General features: G+C 40.5%; 1 protein-coding gene across 1 annotated transcript in view; it reads right to left on the bottom strand.

The window, feature by feature from the left end:
• col22a1 (collagen, type XXII, alpha 1) overlaps nucleotides 1-17,269 on the bottom strand; it is a 188,463-nt gene that overhangs the window by 91,853 nt on the left and 79,341 nt on the right. The window contains exons 12-15 of the mRNA XM_078398602.1: nucleotides 14,162-14,215; nucleotides 4,103-4,156; nucleotides 2,471-2,515; nucleotides 1,357-1,410 (exon numbers count right to left, since the gene is read on the bottom strand). Of these exons, the coding sequence (XP_078254728.1) occupies nucleotides 1,357-1,410; nucleotides 2,471-2,515; nucleotides 4,103-4,156; nucleotides 14,162-14,215 (207 nt within the window). The remainder of the gene's footprint in view (nucleotides 1-1,356; nucleotides 1,411-2,470; nucleotides 2,516-4,102; nucleotides 4,157-14,161; nucleotides 14,216-17,269) is intronic.

Below are 17,269 nucleotides of genomic sequence, written 5' to 3'. Positions count from 1 at the left end.
TATAACATTTAAAATAAATTTGGACAGATATATGGATAGGAAAAGAGGGATATGAGCCAAATGCAGGCAAGTGGGATGAGTGTAGATCGGGCATCTTTGTTGGCATGGGTAAATTGGGCTAAAGGGCTTGTTTCCGTGCTGTATGACTCCATGCCTCTAAATCCACGCCGACCATCAATCACCTGTCCTCAACCATACCCAACACACTTGGGGGCAATTTTCGGAGGCTCGTTAACCTACAAACTTGCATGTCTTTGGGATGTGGGAGAAAACCGGAGTGCCTGGAGGAAACCGTGAGGTGACAGGGAGAACATACAAACTCCACACAGACAGCGCCTCGGGTCAGGATCAAACCCAGGTTTCTGACTCTGTGAGGCAGCAGCTCTACCAGCTGCAAATAAGCAAGTGAATTGCATTTGTTTATTTCATATTTTTTCCGTTTTTAAATGGCACGGACATTCAGAATCACTGAAAAAGGCATTAAAAACATTGCCAGGATGCACACTGGAGGCATGATTTTGTCATCAATCTAATGTTTTTACAATTTAATGGATGGGGCTTGTTCTGGTCCAAGCAGCCACAGAACCTTCTTGCAATAATTCCCAGGATGCTCTTGGCTGATAGGTTTAGTCTTTTGGATCAGAACCAAGTAAGGATTAGAAAATTAAACATCCATCTGTGAGTACAGATAGAACTAGTCATACACGGCAAAGTCTCAGTTTAGTTTAGTTTAGAGGTACAGCGCGGAAACAGGCCCTTCAGCCCACAGAGTCTGCACTGACCAGCGATCCCCATACACAAGTACTATCCTACTCACTAGAGACAACTTTTTAACAGTTTTCACCAAAGCCAATAAACCTACAACCAAGTACGTATTTGGAATGTGGGAGGAAACTGGAACTCCTGGAGAAAAACCTGTCGGTCACGGGGAGCATACACATGCCATACAGACAGCGCCCGTAGCAGGATTGAATCCAGGTCTCTGGTGCTGTAAAGCAGAAACTCGACCACTGAGCCACCGTGTCTTTAAATCCATGTCTTAAATTCCCCTTTGGCAATTCTGGATTATTCAATTGGTAATAAAAAGCATGATGTAATGTTCTGGGTGTGAATATATAGTGTTGCAGCAAATGTGTGCAAACATGTTAAGAGGAGAACACCTGCATAAACATATTCTGTCATATGCTGTGGAAATAGCTAAGGCGTCTGTAACTCTATGGAACCTCTGAATGTATTTGCACATAGGACAGAGGTTTACCAGTCCAAATTCCACAACATCATATTTTTGCATTGTAACATAAAGGGGATACAGTAGATGAATCCTTTGACAAGGAACCTTAGGAAGCTTTCACTTACCATTTCTCCAGGAAGACCAACTTTTCCAGGAAATCCATCAAAACCACGGTCACCCTAAAGCAAGGAAGACAGCATTAAATATAATTGATATGCAGTAGCCTATAACCCCAGGGAACAAATGAATGTCAGGTTTGAAATCACAGAAAAGTTTTCATTTCTTCTTAATTTAGACCTATTCAGGCAGTAAAATGTATCCGGATCTGCTGAGTTGTGGATACAATCCAAAACACACTTATTATAAGCGCAGTAATGCTTGTGAATGGAAAAGAAGGTTTAAAAGACATGACTGTGTCCCTCACCTCCCAAGCCATTATATGTGTGAGATGGCTCAGATATCCCCAATATTCTTTATTTTCTTAGTTTTGGCCTGTTCCTGGTTATTGTTCTTGAGTCTATCAACATCCCATTCCTGAACTTGTTAATACCATTAAAAATCATGAAGAGGAAAGTCCAATCCTATCACAGTTTTCTCCTCACACAGAGCCATTAACTGCATCATTACAATGAGCAAGATTCCACTTGTCCCTGAAGCTTTTACTGGAAGAACGTTTCCCTTGAGCTCCAGATGGATCAATCAGAATGTAATGCTTTGGTGAAAACAAGGGTCATTTTAGCCTAAAAAGGATACAAAGAGCTGGAGTAACTCAACAGGTCAGCCAGCATCTCTGGAGAACATGGATAGGTGACGTTTCAGGTTGGGAATATTTTAGCTTATTAGTCTTGGTTCAGGAGAAACACTTGACTTGAAATCTTTGGGCTTTAATTCCATTTTAGTGGGTCTAGCAATTTGTGAGTCAACAAGAGTAGATGGCTATGAAAATTACTGCAACTTTCATCTTAAAAGTTGTGATTTCTCATTTGCCAATTCTGATGAAAAGTCATTGACCTGAAATTGTAATACTTGTTTCTCTATCCACAGGTGCTGCCTGAGCTGCTGCCTACCTGAGCAATTTATGTGTCTAATATTTCATATTACAAACACCTGCAATTTTTTGTTTCTGCTTTTTAATTAGGCAAAGATGGGAATTGAGATTAGTTTTAAATTTTAGATATTGTTATGAAATTCTACAGTCTTGCTGCTCAGAAAATGATGTGTAATGAAGACTTATTTTACCTTCTCTCCATGTGATCCTTTAGGACCTATATCACCGCTTGTACCCTAGGAGAAATAACAACAGTAATTTATAATAAAAATGAATAATAAAAATAAATGCATATAATAAAACAACTAAAACAATTTCTAACGATGAATAGGGAATTTGTAACGTAACAATCAATGAATTATCAATAACTTTATGACCATTTCATCACCAAGTTTCTCACTGGATATGATCTTCAACACGTTGCCAATGTTGAATTAGAAACACCATGTGTTGTTCCATAATGTTTCAGTTACCTTAGTAATCTACACACATAGAATCAGAGAGAATAAGTTTCACTTCATCCAAAAAGTAGAGAATGAAATATTACCTCAATAGCTCGGTAGTTCATAGAATTTTACAGCCTGGCCCTTCAGTCCAATTTGTCCATGCTGTCCCTGTGCCCTTCTATGCTAGACCTATTTCCCCACATTTGACCCATATCCACCTAAACCTTTCTTAGTCATGTACCTGCCTAAATTTCTCTTAAATGTTATTTACCTGCTTTAACCATATTGTCTGGCAGATTGTTCAATGTAGGTGTTACCCTCAGTGTGCATATCTCCATCATAGTCCAAGAACATTGGATCACGGGATCTTCCCTAGAGCCATCAGGCTATTAAACACTGCAACCTCAAATAAGCTCTAAACCTCAATAGACTATTATTATTATTGCATATATATATATATATATATATAGTGTGTGTGTGTACTTGTGGGTATGTGTATATATACACACTGAACTTTTGTTTTCTCTCCCGTTTATCATATTGTTTACAGTATATTATGTTTACATATTCTGTTGTGCTGCAGCAAGTAAGAATTTCATTGTTCTATCTGGGACACATGACAATAAAACACTCTTGACTAGTGTAGGGGAAATGGAGTATGCAGTAGGCCACAAGGCCAATGGCTTTGGTTTTATTAATGTTGAATTATAGGTTGTTATAATTCATATGCTGCTAAGTAGTTTGACAGAAATGAAGTAGATAAGGAATAGAGTTGATGAAGAGATAGTGAATGTGTAGGACTGGACTGAAGATGCTGGTTTATACTAAAGATAGACACAAAATGCTGGAATAACTCAGCGGGACAGGCAACATCTCTGGAGAGAAGGAATGGATAACGTTATGGGTCAAGACCCTTGTTCAATCTCAAACCAAAACGTCACCCATTCCTTCTCTCCAGAGATGCTACCTGTCCCGTTGAGTTACTTCAGCATTTTGTGTCTATCTTATGAGATAGAGTGAGTCTGATTGACATATATATGGAATCTGATCCTTTTTGTATTTATTTCTATGAAAAGATTTTGGGATAGAAGAATATGGTAGAAGAGGGAAAGTAAGAGAAACATTTTTATTTACTGTGCCTAAATTCACTGTCAAATACCAGTCCTAGATTTGGATGGCATTTATGATGTTCCATAGAATTCATAGAAATGTATATTAGCAACTGATAGATTCCAGATCTCTGCAATATGGGAGGTGGCCAAGATTAGGTGCAGCATAAACTATCTAGACTTGATAATCGTTGCTGTGAATCCCAATGAATCTTCACACGTACAATGTGAGACGGCGACAAACAGCAAATCCAAAGTATCAACTTACAGGAGGTCCAGCTGAGCCTCTAAAACCCTGTTCTCCTGGATAACCTTGGTCTCCCTGTTGGAAATAATAAAACAGTTTAGTAACTAAATTAAGAAAAATATAATGAACTCTGTTCAAAATAGCAATTTCGGACTTTATTTCCCATACTATGAACAAATGGTACACGTGAAATTTTAAACGACATAGAACCATGGTCGAGACCATTTTGAAGAAGAAGGGTTGCATCCCAAAACATCTCCCATTCCTTCTCTCCAGAGATGCTGCCTGTCCTGCTGAGTTACTCCAGCATTTTGTGTCTATCTTCGGTTTAAACCAGCATCTGCAGTTCTTTCCTACACAATCCACAAACCCGCATGTCTTTGGAATGTGGGAGAAAACCGGAGCACCAAGAGAGAACCCATTGACTATTTTCCATACAATGAATTTGGGGAAAACTGCACCCTGAATGTTGAACTTTAAATTCATTTAGGTTAAATGAGCACAAGGAAATTTAGAAAATGAAACAGCTACCCAGGATTATTAAATGGAAGTGACAGTGCTATTCAATCATCCCAGGGATTCCTGATAAGATGCATAATGCAATGAATGCAACACTTCCTCTTGTTGACCTTTATGAGGATGTTGGCAGAACCTGAGGGCATGAGCTAAAGGGGGAGGTGGGGCAGGATGGGATTTATTTCTTGGAGTGCAGGAGGCCGAGGGGTGATATTATCGAGGTATAGATCATGAGGGGAAAGACATGGTGAATGCGCAGACTCTTTTACCTAGAGTAAAGGAATCAAAAACCAAAGGACACAGGTTTATCATGAGAGGAGAAAGATTTCATAGGAACTCTTTCTATGAGCGACTTTGAGCGACATAGGGGCGACTTTTTCACACAGACAGGGGTGGGTATATGAAACAAGGCACCAGAGGCGGTAGTTTAGACAGGGACTATAACAATATTTAAAATACATTTCGACATGTGTATGAATAAGAAAGATTTAGAAAGATATCGGCCAAATGCAGGCAAGTGGGACTAGTTGGGGCGAAGGGCCTATTTCCTTGCTGTATGGCACTATGATTCTGACATTGTGAGATTTAATGACAGGAATCTAATGAACATCTCTGTGATGGGAAGGGAAGCAGGCCAAGTACAAACAGCAAAATATCCCAAGCAATTGAGACACAATGTGGAGAACTGTGATTTGGAGGAACAGCACCTCATATTTTGCTTGGGTAGCTTATATCATCTTGTAGTCCCCTCTCCCACACCCCCCCCCTCCTTACCCCTTTGCTCCTCCCTAGTCATTTTCCCAATTCCATAGTTCCCCGCATTGTTTCTCTTGAGATCACACCTTCCCTAGCCAAAGGTGGACCTACCAGGAAATGTCCTGGAGAACTCATTTGTGGCTGGTCGTGATGGTCCTCATAAGGTCATAAGTGATAGAAGTAGAATTAGGCCATTCAGCCCATCATGTCTACGCCATTCAACCATCTCTCCCTCCTAACCCCATTCTCCTGCCTTCTCCCCAGAACCTTTGACACCTGTACTAATCAAGGACCTGGACTTGTCTCGCCTCCAGCTCTTCAACCCCCCTCCCCTCCCCCCACCTCTTGCTTTCAGTCTGAAGAAGGGTCCCAACCCAAAATGTTACCCATCCTTTTTCTCCAGAGTTGCTGCCTGACCCGCTGAGTTACTCCAATGCTTTATGTCTATCTTAGATTTGTACAGAATAGGTCATGTCCGATCAAATTAGTGAATTTTTGGAAAAGATGATCAAAATGAGAGATGGGTTGTGATGAAAGTTTGTCAATCTGAAAGGAAAGAAGTCACCTCTTTAATACAATATGCAGCATGAATAAAATGGAAGAGTGAACCACAACACATTAGGGGAGAGTCAGCCAGTGGGTTCTGATCTCAGGGTCACATGTTTCAATATCTTTATGAACAACTTAGACGATGTTATAAAAATTCTCATAAGCAGGTTTGTTTAAATGGACAATACTGAGGCAAGTGAGGATATGCTAAGTTATGCAGCTTGTATTTAGATATTAGAGCTCCAGCTTACTATTTCACAAATGAGTGGCAATTGATGCCCTGTATATTAACACAGGTAAAGACAACTGTGGGTCCATTTTTGCACAGTAATCTACAACCCAATAAATCCTTGAACATTTGACCAAATTCAATCCTTTAGGTGTAGTGTGTTGCAGCTATCTGTGAACAAGTGCAGAAACCCAGAATGCGATACGAGGTTTTAATGATAGGTTAATGGTGTGCCTCCTAGAAATATTACAGCCAATATAATGGCAAATAATGTTTTACAGTGATTTATTGAGGGCAATTATTCAGGCTTTCATGTGGCATAAACCCGTTGTCAAGAACCATTTAATTTAATTACTTATTTGGAAGATTTATATATATGTTTTGACATGTGTGAAGGAGGTGGAATAATTCTCTTGTTTTTGGAACTGATGTTTAAATTTTGGTGGAAATAGATAACATGAAACTTTGTTTATTACTCTTTCTCTCTCTCAATTGACTGTTTAATGACTTTAGAGCAATTCCGTTTTGGTTCAATTAGTTGTAGATATATCTTATAAAGAATAAACAGTGCGGTAAATCCTTTGTGCTTTGCCAACTGCAAATCTTCCTTCTAGGGCAGCACAGCAGTGATGCAGTAGAGCTGCTGCCTTACAGTGCCAGAGACCCGGGTTCAATCCTGACTATGGGTGCTGTCTGTAAGGAGCCTATACATTCTCCCTATGACCACGTGGGAATTCTCCGGATGCTCCGGTTTCCTGCCACAATCCAAAGACGTCCAGGTTTGTAGGTTAAATGGCTTTGGTAAAATTGTCCCTCGTATGTAGGATAGTGTTAGTGTACAGGGTGATCGTTGGTTGGCACGGACTCGGTGGGCCAAAGCGCCTGTTTCTGCACTATATCTCTAACGTCTAAAATTAAAGTGAACTCAAAACCTCCTATCAATTAGTCCCTTTAATCTTGCTGATGCAGTGCAGAACATATCATTCACTCCCTTGGATAAATCATGCCAATACTTTTCTTTATGAGAGAAATGTTTCCATATATTCATATTTCGAATGGAATCTCAAGTGAACTTAACTTGACCCCATTTAATCAGAAAGACAAACAGAATATCACTTTAAAATTCCACAGGTGTTCCTTAAGGGGATGAGGCCTGATAAGAAGGAGATTTGACACTTCACTGCTTTCTTGGTTTTCTTTGTGTTTTAAGTTACACCCAAATCATATTTTGGGGAAAAATATACAGATCATGTCAGTGGGAGTATCAACCTCCGAATGCAGTTATCATATGTATTTGCCTTCAATCAGGGACCAGTAGCCCTTTAAACAATTAGCACAAGCAACCAAGGAGGTCCCCCGCACCCTATATATTTGTTTATTTAGATATGTGCCAAAACTCTTGTGACTAGTGTATAGTGTTTCCCAAATATAGGTTTTCCCACTTGAGAGCTAAATTTATTACAATCATGAGATGGTCTTACCATTTGCCTTCAAGACAATGGTTCCAAACTTGCTACCATGTATAATACTGCAGTCTGTCCAACCTCTACTTACAGCTAATACCTTATAACAAGGCCACATTCAGTCTGAAGAAGGGTCCAGACCCAAAATGTCACCCATTCCTTCTATCCAGAGATGCTGTGTCCCGCTGAGTTACTCCATTATTTTGTGTCTATCTCCAGCATTTAAGTAAATTGGGAGTTACAATCTTTCAGTTACCAGTCATACAACCATATAGTCCTGCCAAAGCAATGCTTGCAGTTATATTTGCAGTCACAACTAAATTAAACTTTCTTGAAGTGTCTTCAGCTAAAACAATTCAACAGCTTTCGTGTGCAATCATTTGATACAACTGACCTCACCGGTATAACTTAACGTTGATTTGTTGTAAAATACAAACTTCCTTTATTCCTAACTTTCCCAGTGTTGCCTGCCAGTGAATCAGCCATTTGTTCTCTGCTGAGAAATGACATTTTCTTCCCGTAATATTTCAAACCATTCATCCCCCTCATACACCCACTTCTTCCTCAAATAGCGTCCGATGGTAAAATGGTTTTTGTCAGCATTATTTCAACTTAAACTGGTATAAAGAAAGCACTAACAAGTACTGAAAGGAAAAAAAAAGCAAAATTAAGTAATGTTGAGCCAACAGAAAGCATTGTTCTGGTGTTGCTACTGTTTTGAGTGATCGGTTGGTACAAATTCCAAATTCGTTTGGAATAATGTTATCCAAGATAGTCTCTTCAGATTCTATTCATCGCCACGTAAATCACAGTCCTTTAAATCTATTGTTATTTATTAAATTCCTGTGCATAGGATAATGGCTCGGACGTTATTTCACACCATGTTTAGTTCAATTTAGTTTAGAAATACAGCAGGGAAACAGGACCTTGGCTCACCGAATCCATGCTGACCAGCGATAACCCTTACACTAGTTCTACCCTACACTGGGGACAATGTGCAGAAGCCAATTAACTTCCAAACTTGCACGACTTTGGGATGTGAGAGGAAATGGGAGCACTCGGCGGAAACCCACACAGTCACAGGGAGAACATACAAACTCCATAAAGACAGCATCAGTAGTCAGGAATTAACCCAGGTCCATGGCGCTGGAAACAGCAACTCCACCACTGCATCTCCGTGCCACCCTTAAACTCTGGTGGTACATTTCAAAGCCACCAATTTTTACTTGTAAAATGGCATATGGCTCTCGGGAGTCAAAACATTGGGAGTCACTTTGACAATATTCGTGAAACTCTACATGCATGAGAGTTTCAATTTTGTGGATTATAGAACAGAATCTTTGTATTCTTTGTGCAACACCAAGCTGAAACAGAGTGCTGGTTGCAGTGCACCCTTCCCCACTGATGCATTCCAAGAGGTTGCATATGTCAGCATGATATCAGGCAGCACCATTCTTTGCAGCTGTTAAAGGAACACACCACCACATAAGCAAGACTCTCCCAGGTAAAAGGCAGTGATGCTGGTGGATAAATGGGTGCGACAATCAAGAAAAAAGCAACAATAAAGAGCAATAAACCAACACTCCCTCCTCTTTTAGCCCCCGCCCCTATTTTACCTGTAGCGCCTAGACCTTGGAACATTAAGCTGCCAGGCCTGTCCTTCTCTTAGCCAGGGTTCCGTAATGGCTACAACATCCCAGTCGCATAGATCTATCCACACCCTGAGTTCATGTGCCTTACCCATCAGACTTCACGAATGAAAATAAATGCAATTTAATCCAACAGTCCTTCCTTGTTCCCTGCTGCGCTCCTGCCTATCCTATCCACTGAACTTGGCTTCATCACCTTCCATAACCTTCATCTCCTTCCATCAGTTAGATATAGCTCTTAGTGCTAACAGAATCAAGGGATATGGGGAAAAAGCAGGAACAGGGTACTGATTCTGGATGATCCGCCATGATCATATTGAATGGTGGTGCTGGCTTGAAGGGCCGAATGGCTTACTCCTGCACCTACTTTCTATGCTTTTATAATGACTATCAGCCTCTCACTTGCCTCAGGCCTGCACTGGATCCCGTTCCCCTAGTTTAAAACCACCCACGTAGCACTAGCAAACTTGCTGCCAGGATAGTGGTTGCCCTCCAGTTCAGGTGCAACGTACACAGATCACCTCTTCCAGTGAAGGGATCACAATGTTCAAAAATCTGCAGCCCTGCTATCTGCACTAACTCCTTGGCCTCTTTTGGAGAGCATGTGATAATTGAAAGGTGAACTTAAAGGATCAAAATATTTTCTTTCTTATGTATAGAGGAAAGGGTTCCGGACATCTATGCTGTTCAAGGAAGGAGCCCACACGGCATTTAGTCCAAGCAGAAGAAAACCGATGAAGCTCATCACTTTGTTAAGGCGCTTCTGACCAGCTAGCTCAACATCCTCACAGACAGTGATCAACCACAGAAATAAGGGGGAAGAAAGGAAAGGTCTCTTGTAATAGCAGCAATATATTTGTCTAGAAAGTAGTCTGCACCTATTTTTGGTGTGCTAAAGCATGCCTGTGTTTAGTAATAACATGTAATCAGTCTTCTGGGAAAATAAATCGCATGGCTGGCCAAAATCCAGCTTGTAACAGCATATGGGTGGTTTTAAACACCACAATACGTGCTATTCCCAGCCAATTTTACCTACCCACTGGCAGTTTCTTAATAAAGAAGGGCACTAACCCTGAAGGACATATTCTTCCCTGGATAGAAACAGTGCATTGCTACAATGTGACTGTCATTGATAAGAAAATGCTGTAGTTACAGAAGGGAGAGGGACAGCTCCCATTTGCACTCAAAGGAACATTTAGGTTGATTAGATGGCAGGAGGAAGATCTTGTGTTTAAAATGTAACTGCAGATGCTGGATTAAACTGAAGATAGACACAAAAAGCTGGAGTATTTCAGCGGGACAGGCAGCATCTCTGGAGAGAAGGAATAGGTGATGTTTTGGGTTGAGACCCTTCCTGTGTTTGGCAGAACTAAGAGACTCTCCATTTAAGGTGCCTAAGTAAACAATAGCTGCAGTTGCTTCCCACAGGAGTGAGGATCTGCACACTGGCGCAATGCTTGAAGACATTTCATTATCTCACTAGACATGGCATGGTGAGGTCTTCACGTCGCTGTTTAAATGTATGGACTGGTCATAAAGTCATAAGTGATAGGAACAGAATTAGGCCATTCGGCCCATCAAGTCTACTCCACCATTCAATCATGGCTGATCTATCTCTCTCTCCTAACCCCATTCTCCTACCTTCTCCCCATAACCCCTGACATCTTCCAGAGAATGTATTTTATGTGGAGGCCTGAATGATGCGTCACTCATCAGGAAATACAGACACTATGTCCCCCGAGGCCATGCCATTTAATTAAGGGCAGAAACAAGTGTTACACAAATGCTGTGGTTGCCTACTGCATACTTGAGACCAGGAAAACATGAAGTGCGCTAATGTAAGTTGTGAGTGTGAATGCCCAGATCAATTTTGTGGCAGGTGTGATTTCATTGAGAGATAATAATCTGTGTGATCTCTTCAAGATATGGTTGAAATCAGATCACATGGCACCAATAAAACAAGTCCAAGGGAGTGATTTGATTACGAGTCTCCTCCATTTATCCTGTTCCATAGAAGAGGCAAGGTTCAGACATGATCAGGGAGGTTGAGTGTGCCAGCTGTGCATGAGGCTTTATGCATGATTGAATATGGAACATAGAACAGTACAGCACATGAACAGGCCCCATCGACGCACACTATCTGTGTCGAAAATGATCCCAAGACCTTCATTCATCTACCTTACATCATCCGTATCCCACCATTCACCGCACATCCATATGCATATGCAAAAGCTTCTTAAATACCACTATTGTATCTGCCTCACCCACCAACTTTGACAGCATGTTCCAGGCACTCACCACCCTCTGTGAAAAGATGCTGCCCTGCACATCTCCTTTAAACACTGCCCCTCTCACCTTAGAGCTATGCCCTCTAGTATTTGATTTTTCCATCCTGGGAAAAATAATAGACAATAGACAATAATCTGACTGTTTACGCTATCTATGCTTCTCATAATTTTATAGAGTCTATTAGGTCTCCTCGCAACTTATGGTGTTCCAGAGAAAAAAAAATGCAAGTCTGTCCAACCTCTTCCTGTAGTTAATACCCCCTAATCCACGCATCATTCTAGTTAAACTCATTTGCACCCTTTCCAAAGCCTCCACATACTTCCTGTAAACAGGCCATTACTGCATAAAATATAAGAGCAGATATAGGCCATTCAGCCTATCATGGGTTCTCTGCCTTTTGAACATGGATGATCTACTTTGGCCCAGGGACAACCAGAATCTCATGCCATACTCCACATGCTGCCAAGCCAGAGTCCCATAAAGCTGCAACATGACTTCCTGAATCTTATACTCAATGCCCTATCCTATGAAAACAAGCACACATTGTTTACCACTCTATCTACTTGTGCTGCCATTTTCAGGGAGTTATAGACTTGGATTCCAAGATACCTCTGTGCATCAATGCTGTTAAGGGTCATGCCACAAATTGTAAATATATTTCCTCTTACATTTGACCTCCCAAAGAGCAACACCTCAAACTTGCTCAGTTTAAACTCCATCTGCCATTTCTCCACCCACCTCTGTAGCTGGTCTATATCCCTCTGTGTACCTTTGGAGAAGGCAGATGGAAATAGCAAGGCTAAATGCCTGAAGGTGTACCAAGAATTGGGTTAAAGACTTTATCACTGCAGAGGGATTAATTTGTAGAACAAGATGATCATTATTGGAGGGAAAGCCACTTTGGGACCTATGCTGCCTGCTTTGAAACAGATGAGGTCATTACTATAGCTTGGTGGGATGAAGAAGAGGTATTAGAGGAAGATGGGATTACGTCAATTCAAACGTTACAGACATCATAACAAAGATAAATATTACATATATTAGATACAAACCCTGCTTGCGATTGTGGATATCCAGACCAGACCATCCCACATATCATGAATGACTGCTCACTGAGGCTTTTCCCTGGTGGCATCAAAGCCATCCATCCAGCAACTGATGCTGCCCCAGCTTGGATGTCAACCCTTGACCTACAACTTTAGGCTGTGCACGCCATGCGCAAGAAGATATTAGATACATGAGATCAGCATTCTTGATCAGATTGAACAATCATATACTGCGGACACAGACTTTGGTGTGACAATAAAATAATAGAAGGATAGCGTAATGTGAAGGGCATAGTTTTGTTATTAAAGAATGGGGTGATTTTGTAAACAATGATCAAAACTAAGGCAGAAGGGGTGTGGAGTGGCTAGAAACATAGAAAATAGGTGCAGGAGTAGGCCATTCGGCCCTTCGAGCCTGCACCGCCATTCAATATGATCATGGCTGATCATCCAGCTCAGTAACCTGTACCTGCCTTCTCTCCATACCCCCTGATCCCTTTAGCCACAAGGGCCACATCTAACTCCCTCTTAAATATAGTCAATGAACTGGCCTCAACTACCTTATGTGGCAGAGAATTCCACAGACTCACCACTCTCCGTGTGAAGAATTTTTTTCTCATCTCGGTCCTAAAAGACTTCCCCCTTATCCTTAAGCTGTGACCCCTAGTTCTGGACTTCCCCAACATCGGGAACAATCTTCCCGCATCTAGCCTCTCCAACCCCTTAAGAATTTTATATGTTTCAATAAGATCCCCCCTCAGTCTTCTAAATTCCAGCGAGTACAAGCCCAGTCTATCCAGTCTTTCTTCATATGAAAGTCCTGCCATCCCAGGGATCAATCTGGTGAACCTTCTCTGTACTCCCTCTAAGGCTAGAATGCCTTTCCTCAGATTAGGAGACCAAAACTGTACACAATACTCCAGGTGCGGTCTCACCAAGGCCCTGTACAACTGCAGCAGAACCTCCCTGCTCCTATACTCAAATCCTCTTGCTATGAATGCTAACATACCATTCGCTTTCTTCACTGCCTGCTGCACCTGCACGCTTGCTAACAATGGCATTCAACTTTGGGCTAAGTGGGTAACTGAATGATCTGGAGCTGATCTACATTTTTATTGCCCGGTCATTTCAATGATCAACCTCCATGCACATTTAAGGCTGACATATTGTTGAACACTTTTGTCCATCTGCCACAGTTTGAACATAGTCAAGAAAGTGGACCTCGTGAACAAGTTATCTGATATCTGAAGTAAAATAAAGGGGATTAATAAAATGTTACAAGCCCGAGGCGGGTGAGACAGCATCACCTTTTTTAACATTACATTCACTGCAAATAAGCATCATTTAAAAATGCTGCAGAGTATATATTATAGAGAGACACATGTAACTGCCAATCGGTTGGGTCAACCTCAACCTCGTGATTATTGAAGCCATTAGACTTGTTGAATAAAATTACTATATTTGTACTCTATCCACTATTATTATCCCACACCCAACTGTTAAAACTATTCATACTTCAGGAATAATTATCGAATTATTCAGATAGTTAAGTGCAATTCTGGAGACTGTGATGATTATCTTACCTTTTTGCCCTTCACGCCTGATGGCCCTGCCTGTCCTTTAATACCAGCATCACCCTAGAAAACCAGAAGTGAGGCTTAAGTTAAAGCTATGGTGATTACCAATGGACCTCCCCCCCCTTCCCACAATTAATCAATCAATAAATTATAAAGAATTTAATATCTTTGATTTAACTTAAGAATGATTATGCTTACAAGATTTTTAAGATGTTCTGTACTTAATCTCTTTCAGCATATGCTATGTAATAGCAATAATATGATTTATCATATTAAAATGTATCAAAGCACTACACAAAACAATATTTTTGCAATGCAACAAATATTGTTCTGTACTATTGATTCCATAATGACATTCCCAACAATGCAATGATTGAGTAAATGCGCGTAGTTTAAGGTAACTTTGGTCATTGGTATTGTGCAGGACACTGCAAGAGCTTCAGAAAGCTCACAGAAAATCAGTTTCCACCTTTAGAGGCAGAGAGAAGTTCAGATGAAGAGTATATCATTGGACCACACTTCCAGCAATCAACACTCCCGCAGAATGTGCTAGAACTTCAACCTGAATAGGAGGAAATACTTGATAAAAGGACCATAAAATTAAAATGACAGATATGGTGCTTGTAGGAAGGAACTGCAGATGCTGATTTATACTGGAGCAACTCAACGGGCCAGGCAGCATCTCTGGAGAAAAGGAACAGGTGATGTTTCAGGTCGGATCCCTTCTTCAGACTTCAGACTGCTTCCAGCCGAAATGGCACCTGTTCTTTTTCTCCAGAGATCCTGCCTGATCCGTTGAGTTGCTCCAGCATTTTGTATCTATCTACAGATAAGGTGCTTGTTTGATTGAGAGTAAAGCTGAGAAACACAACATTCTGAGACCACCAAGTTTTAGTGGCAAGAAAGAAGATTGAAGAAGAGCAAATTAGGACTTCCAGAATCTGTGTGCTTTCAGGGAGAATGTGTACAATGCTGTGTGCAGTGCGTGCACTTGCTGTCATAGAAATAAGTGTCAAGTCCAGTCAGTTTCTAGTCAATGGTTATCTCCTTAAAGTTAATTATAGTGACTTGATGATAGTTACACAGTTGAATGGCAAGAAAAATGGCTAGTGTTCCTCTAGTTGGTTATTTCATGGCACTTGTGTCAGTGGGTGTGAAAGTAATGTGCCACGTATCAGTCCTTGCCAGAATGATGTTGAGGTCTGCTGAATGCATACAAGTCCTGTCATGCAGTCTGCACAGATGAAATGAAGGTCAATCAAATGTGCCCTGACAGAATGTTCTTCAACACCTTGATATTTGACCTGCTGTTCTCTAATCCCCACAGCCTCATTTACACAAACTGTGGTGTTGCTGTGGACAAGAACCGTGCCCAGATTGTAAACAATGCCACAGGTAATGACAAAGTGAGACTCTCAGATAGTGCGGCAGAACATTCCAGGCTAGTTCAAGCTCTGCTGAAAAACATTGATGGCTGCTCTGCAATATTCAGTGTACTCTGACTTTCATATTTTCAGAACTTACTCGAATCCTTAGTAATGCAAGGAACCATGCATTGAGTGTATAATCTTTGACCTCCAAGAACAAACCATAGATCCATTGGCCAAAATATGGTGAGCACAACTGATACCCCAAAAATAAAAGAAGCATGTAAATTGCTGAAACATATCCCATTTACTGTATGTACTCTCTGCTGTTATTGGAACACATATAATGGTTCTCTCTGATCCCGAACAAGCCAAGGCCCATGTTGAGCCCTTACAGCCATATGTGTAGTTTACCACACCCTACTTATATGTTTTACAAAATGTCAGCCTTAATCGAATACCTTGCTTTGATTTATTTCCAACATTTAATATGGGGGGAAAATAATCACCTAGTGTTTTACAGAGGCACAGCAAAGAATAAATGTACATGCTCTATCAATGAAAGGGCATAATGTGTAGGAATGTTCAGAAGCTTGGATCTTACACAGCATCTTAAAAGGAGGTGAAGAGGTGGAGATGATTTGAAGTTAAAGAGAGGAATTCCAGAATATAGGTCCTGGATGACTGAAGATAATGCTACTTGCAATGAAATGGATTGAAATGATACAAGAGTTGGAGGAAGGAAAAATAGGGCAATTATCGGTTACACAGATAGGAAGCCATGAACAGATTCAAACAATCTTGAGGAAAGATCATGATGCAGTCCAGTTGAGCAATCCCAAAGATTAAAACCATCCAGCCACCTATTTGTTTTAGTGTATCCCTCATGCCCCCTTAATCTTTCTGCCATTTGTCTTCATTACCTCTGTGACAGTTCATTGCAAAATTAAAATGTTTTGCATTAAATAGTCATTCCTGTTTAAGTTTCCTCCTCTGGCTTGAAGCTTGAATGTGAAAATTAGTGTTAAGACATCTTGTCATAAGCATTGAAGATGGGAATGCATTAATGAAAAAAACAACTGAGGTCCATGACGTTCTATGATCTTATAGCAGTAATTTAACAACAATGATAATCTGGTTGAGTAATCATAGTGATTAACGTCTGTCATGCAGTTTACAATTTCCCCAGAAGTGAGACCACCATTAGTGATAGTTTTACAAGTCAAGTGTCCAAAGTCATAGGATTCATTCAAGCACACCGCACTCACCAATTATCTGCCTTGAAATGTGTTTTTGGATTGTTAGCACTAAACTTGCAAGATAGAAGTGCCTGTATATTGCTCTATTTCAGAAATGTGGTTCTATCGAAGTCAATGAAATTCATTGTTGAGAGCAGAGTACATTGTGCAGATACATAATGCCAGTGATCTGAGGGGAAATTTTTCTGCAAGTTCGGTCTTAAATTCAATCCACAAATCGATATTTTATGGTTTTTAGCAAGCTTCCCAGCATGACATTCACAATCATGCTGAATTTAATATAAAAGTTATTCATTTGCACATAGTTAATAGCAAAGTGCATTGCAATAAATCAAGAGTTTCAAAATTTCCATCTCATGTTTACATCACTACATCATCCAGTATACTATGTGAATTTAGTTGAAACGTTTATCTGCTCGGAGTGAGGGTGAATTTACTTGTGCATTATACTAATACTTTTTAATTTTGTTTTCATTAAATAACTCTAT

The sequence above is a fragment of the Rhinoraja longicauda genome, chromosome 4 (genome assembly GCF_053455715.1).
Source record: "Rhinoraja longicauda isolate Sanriku21f chromosome 4, sRhiLon1.1, whole genome shotgun sequence".
Taxonomy (NCBI): domain Eukaryota; kingdom Metazoa; phylum Chordata; class Chondrichthyes; order Rajiformes; family Arhynchobatidae; genus Rhinoraja; species Rhinoraja longicauda.
The sequence above is the reverse complement of the archived record's forward strand: the minus strand, read 5'-3'. Positions and strand labels throughout refer to the sequence as shown.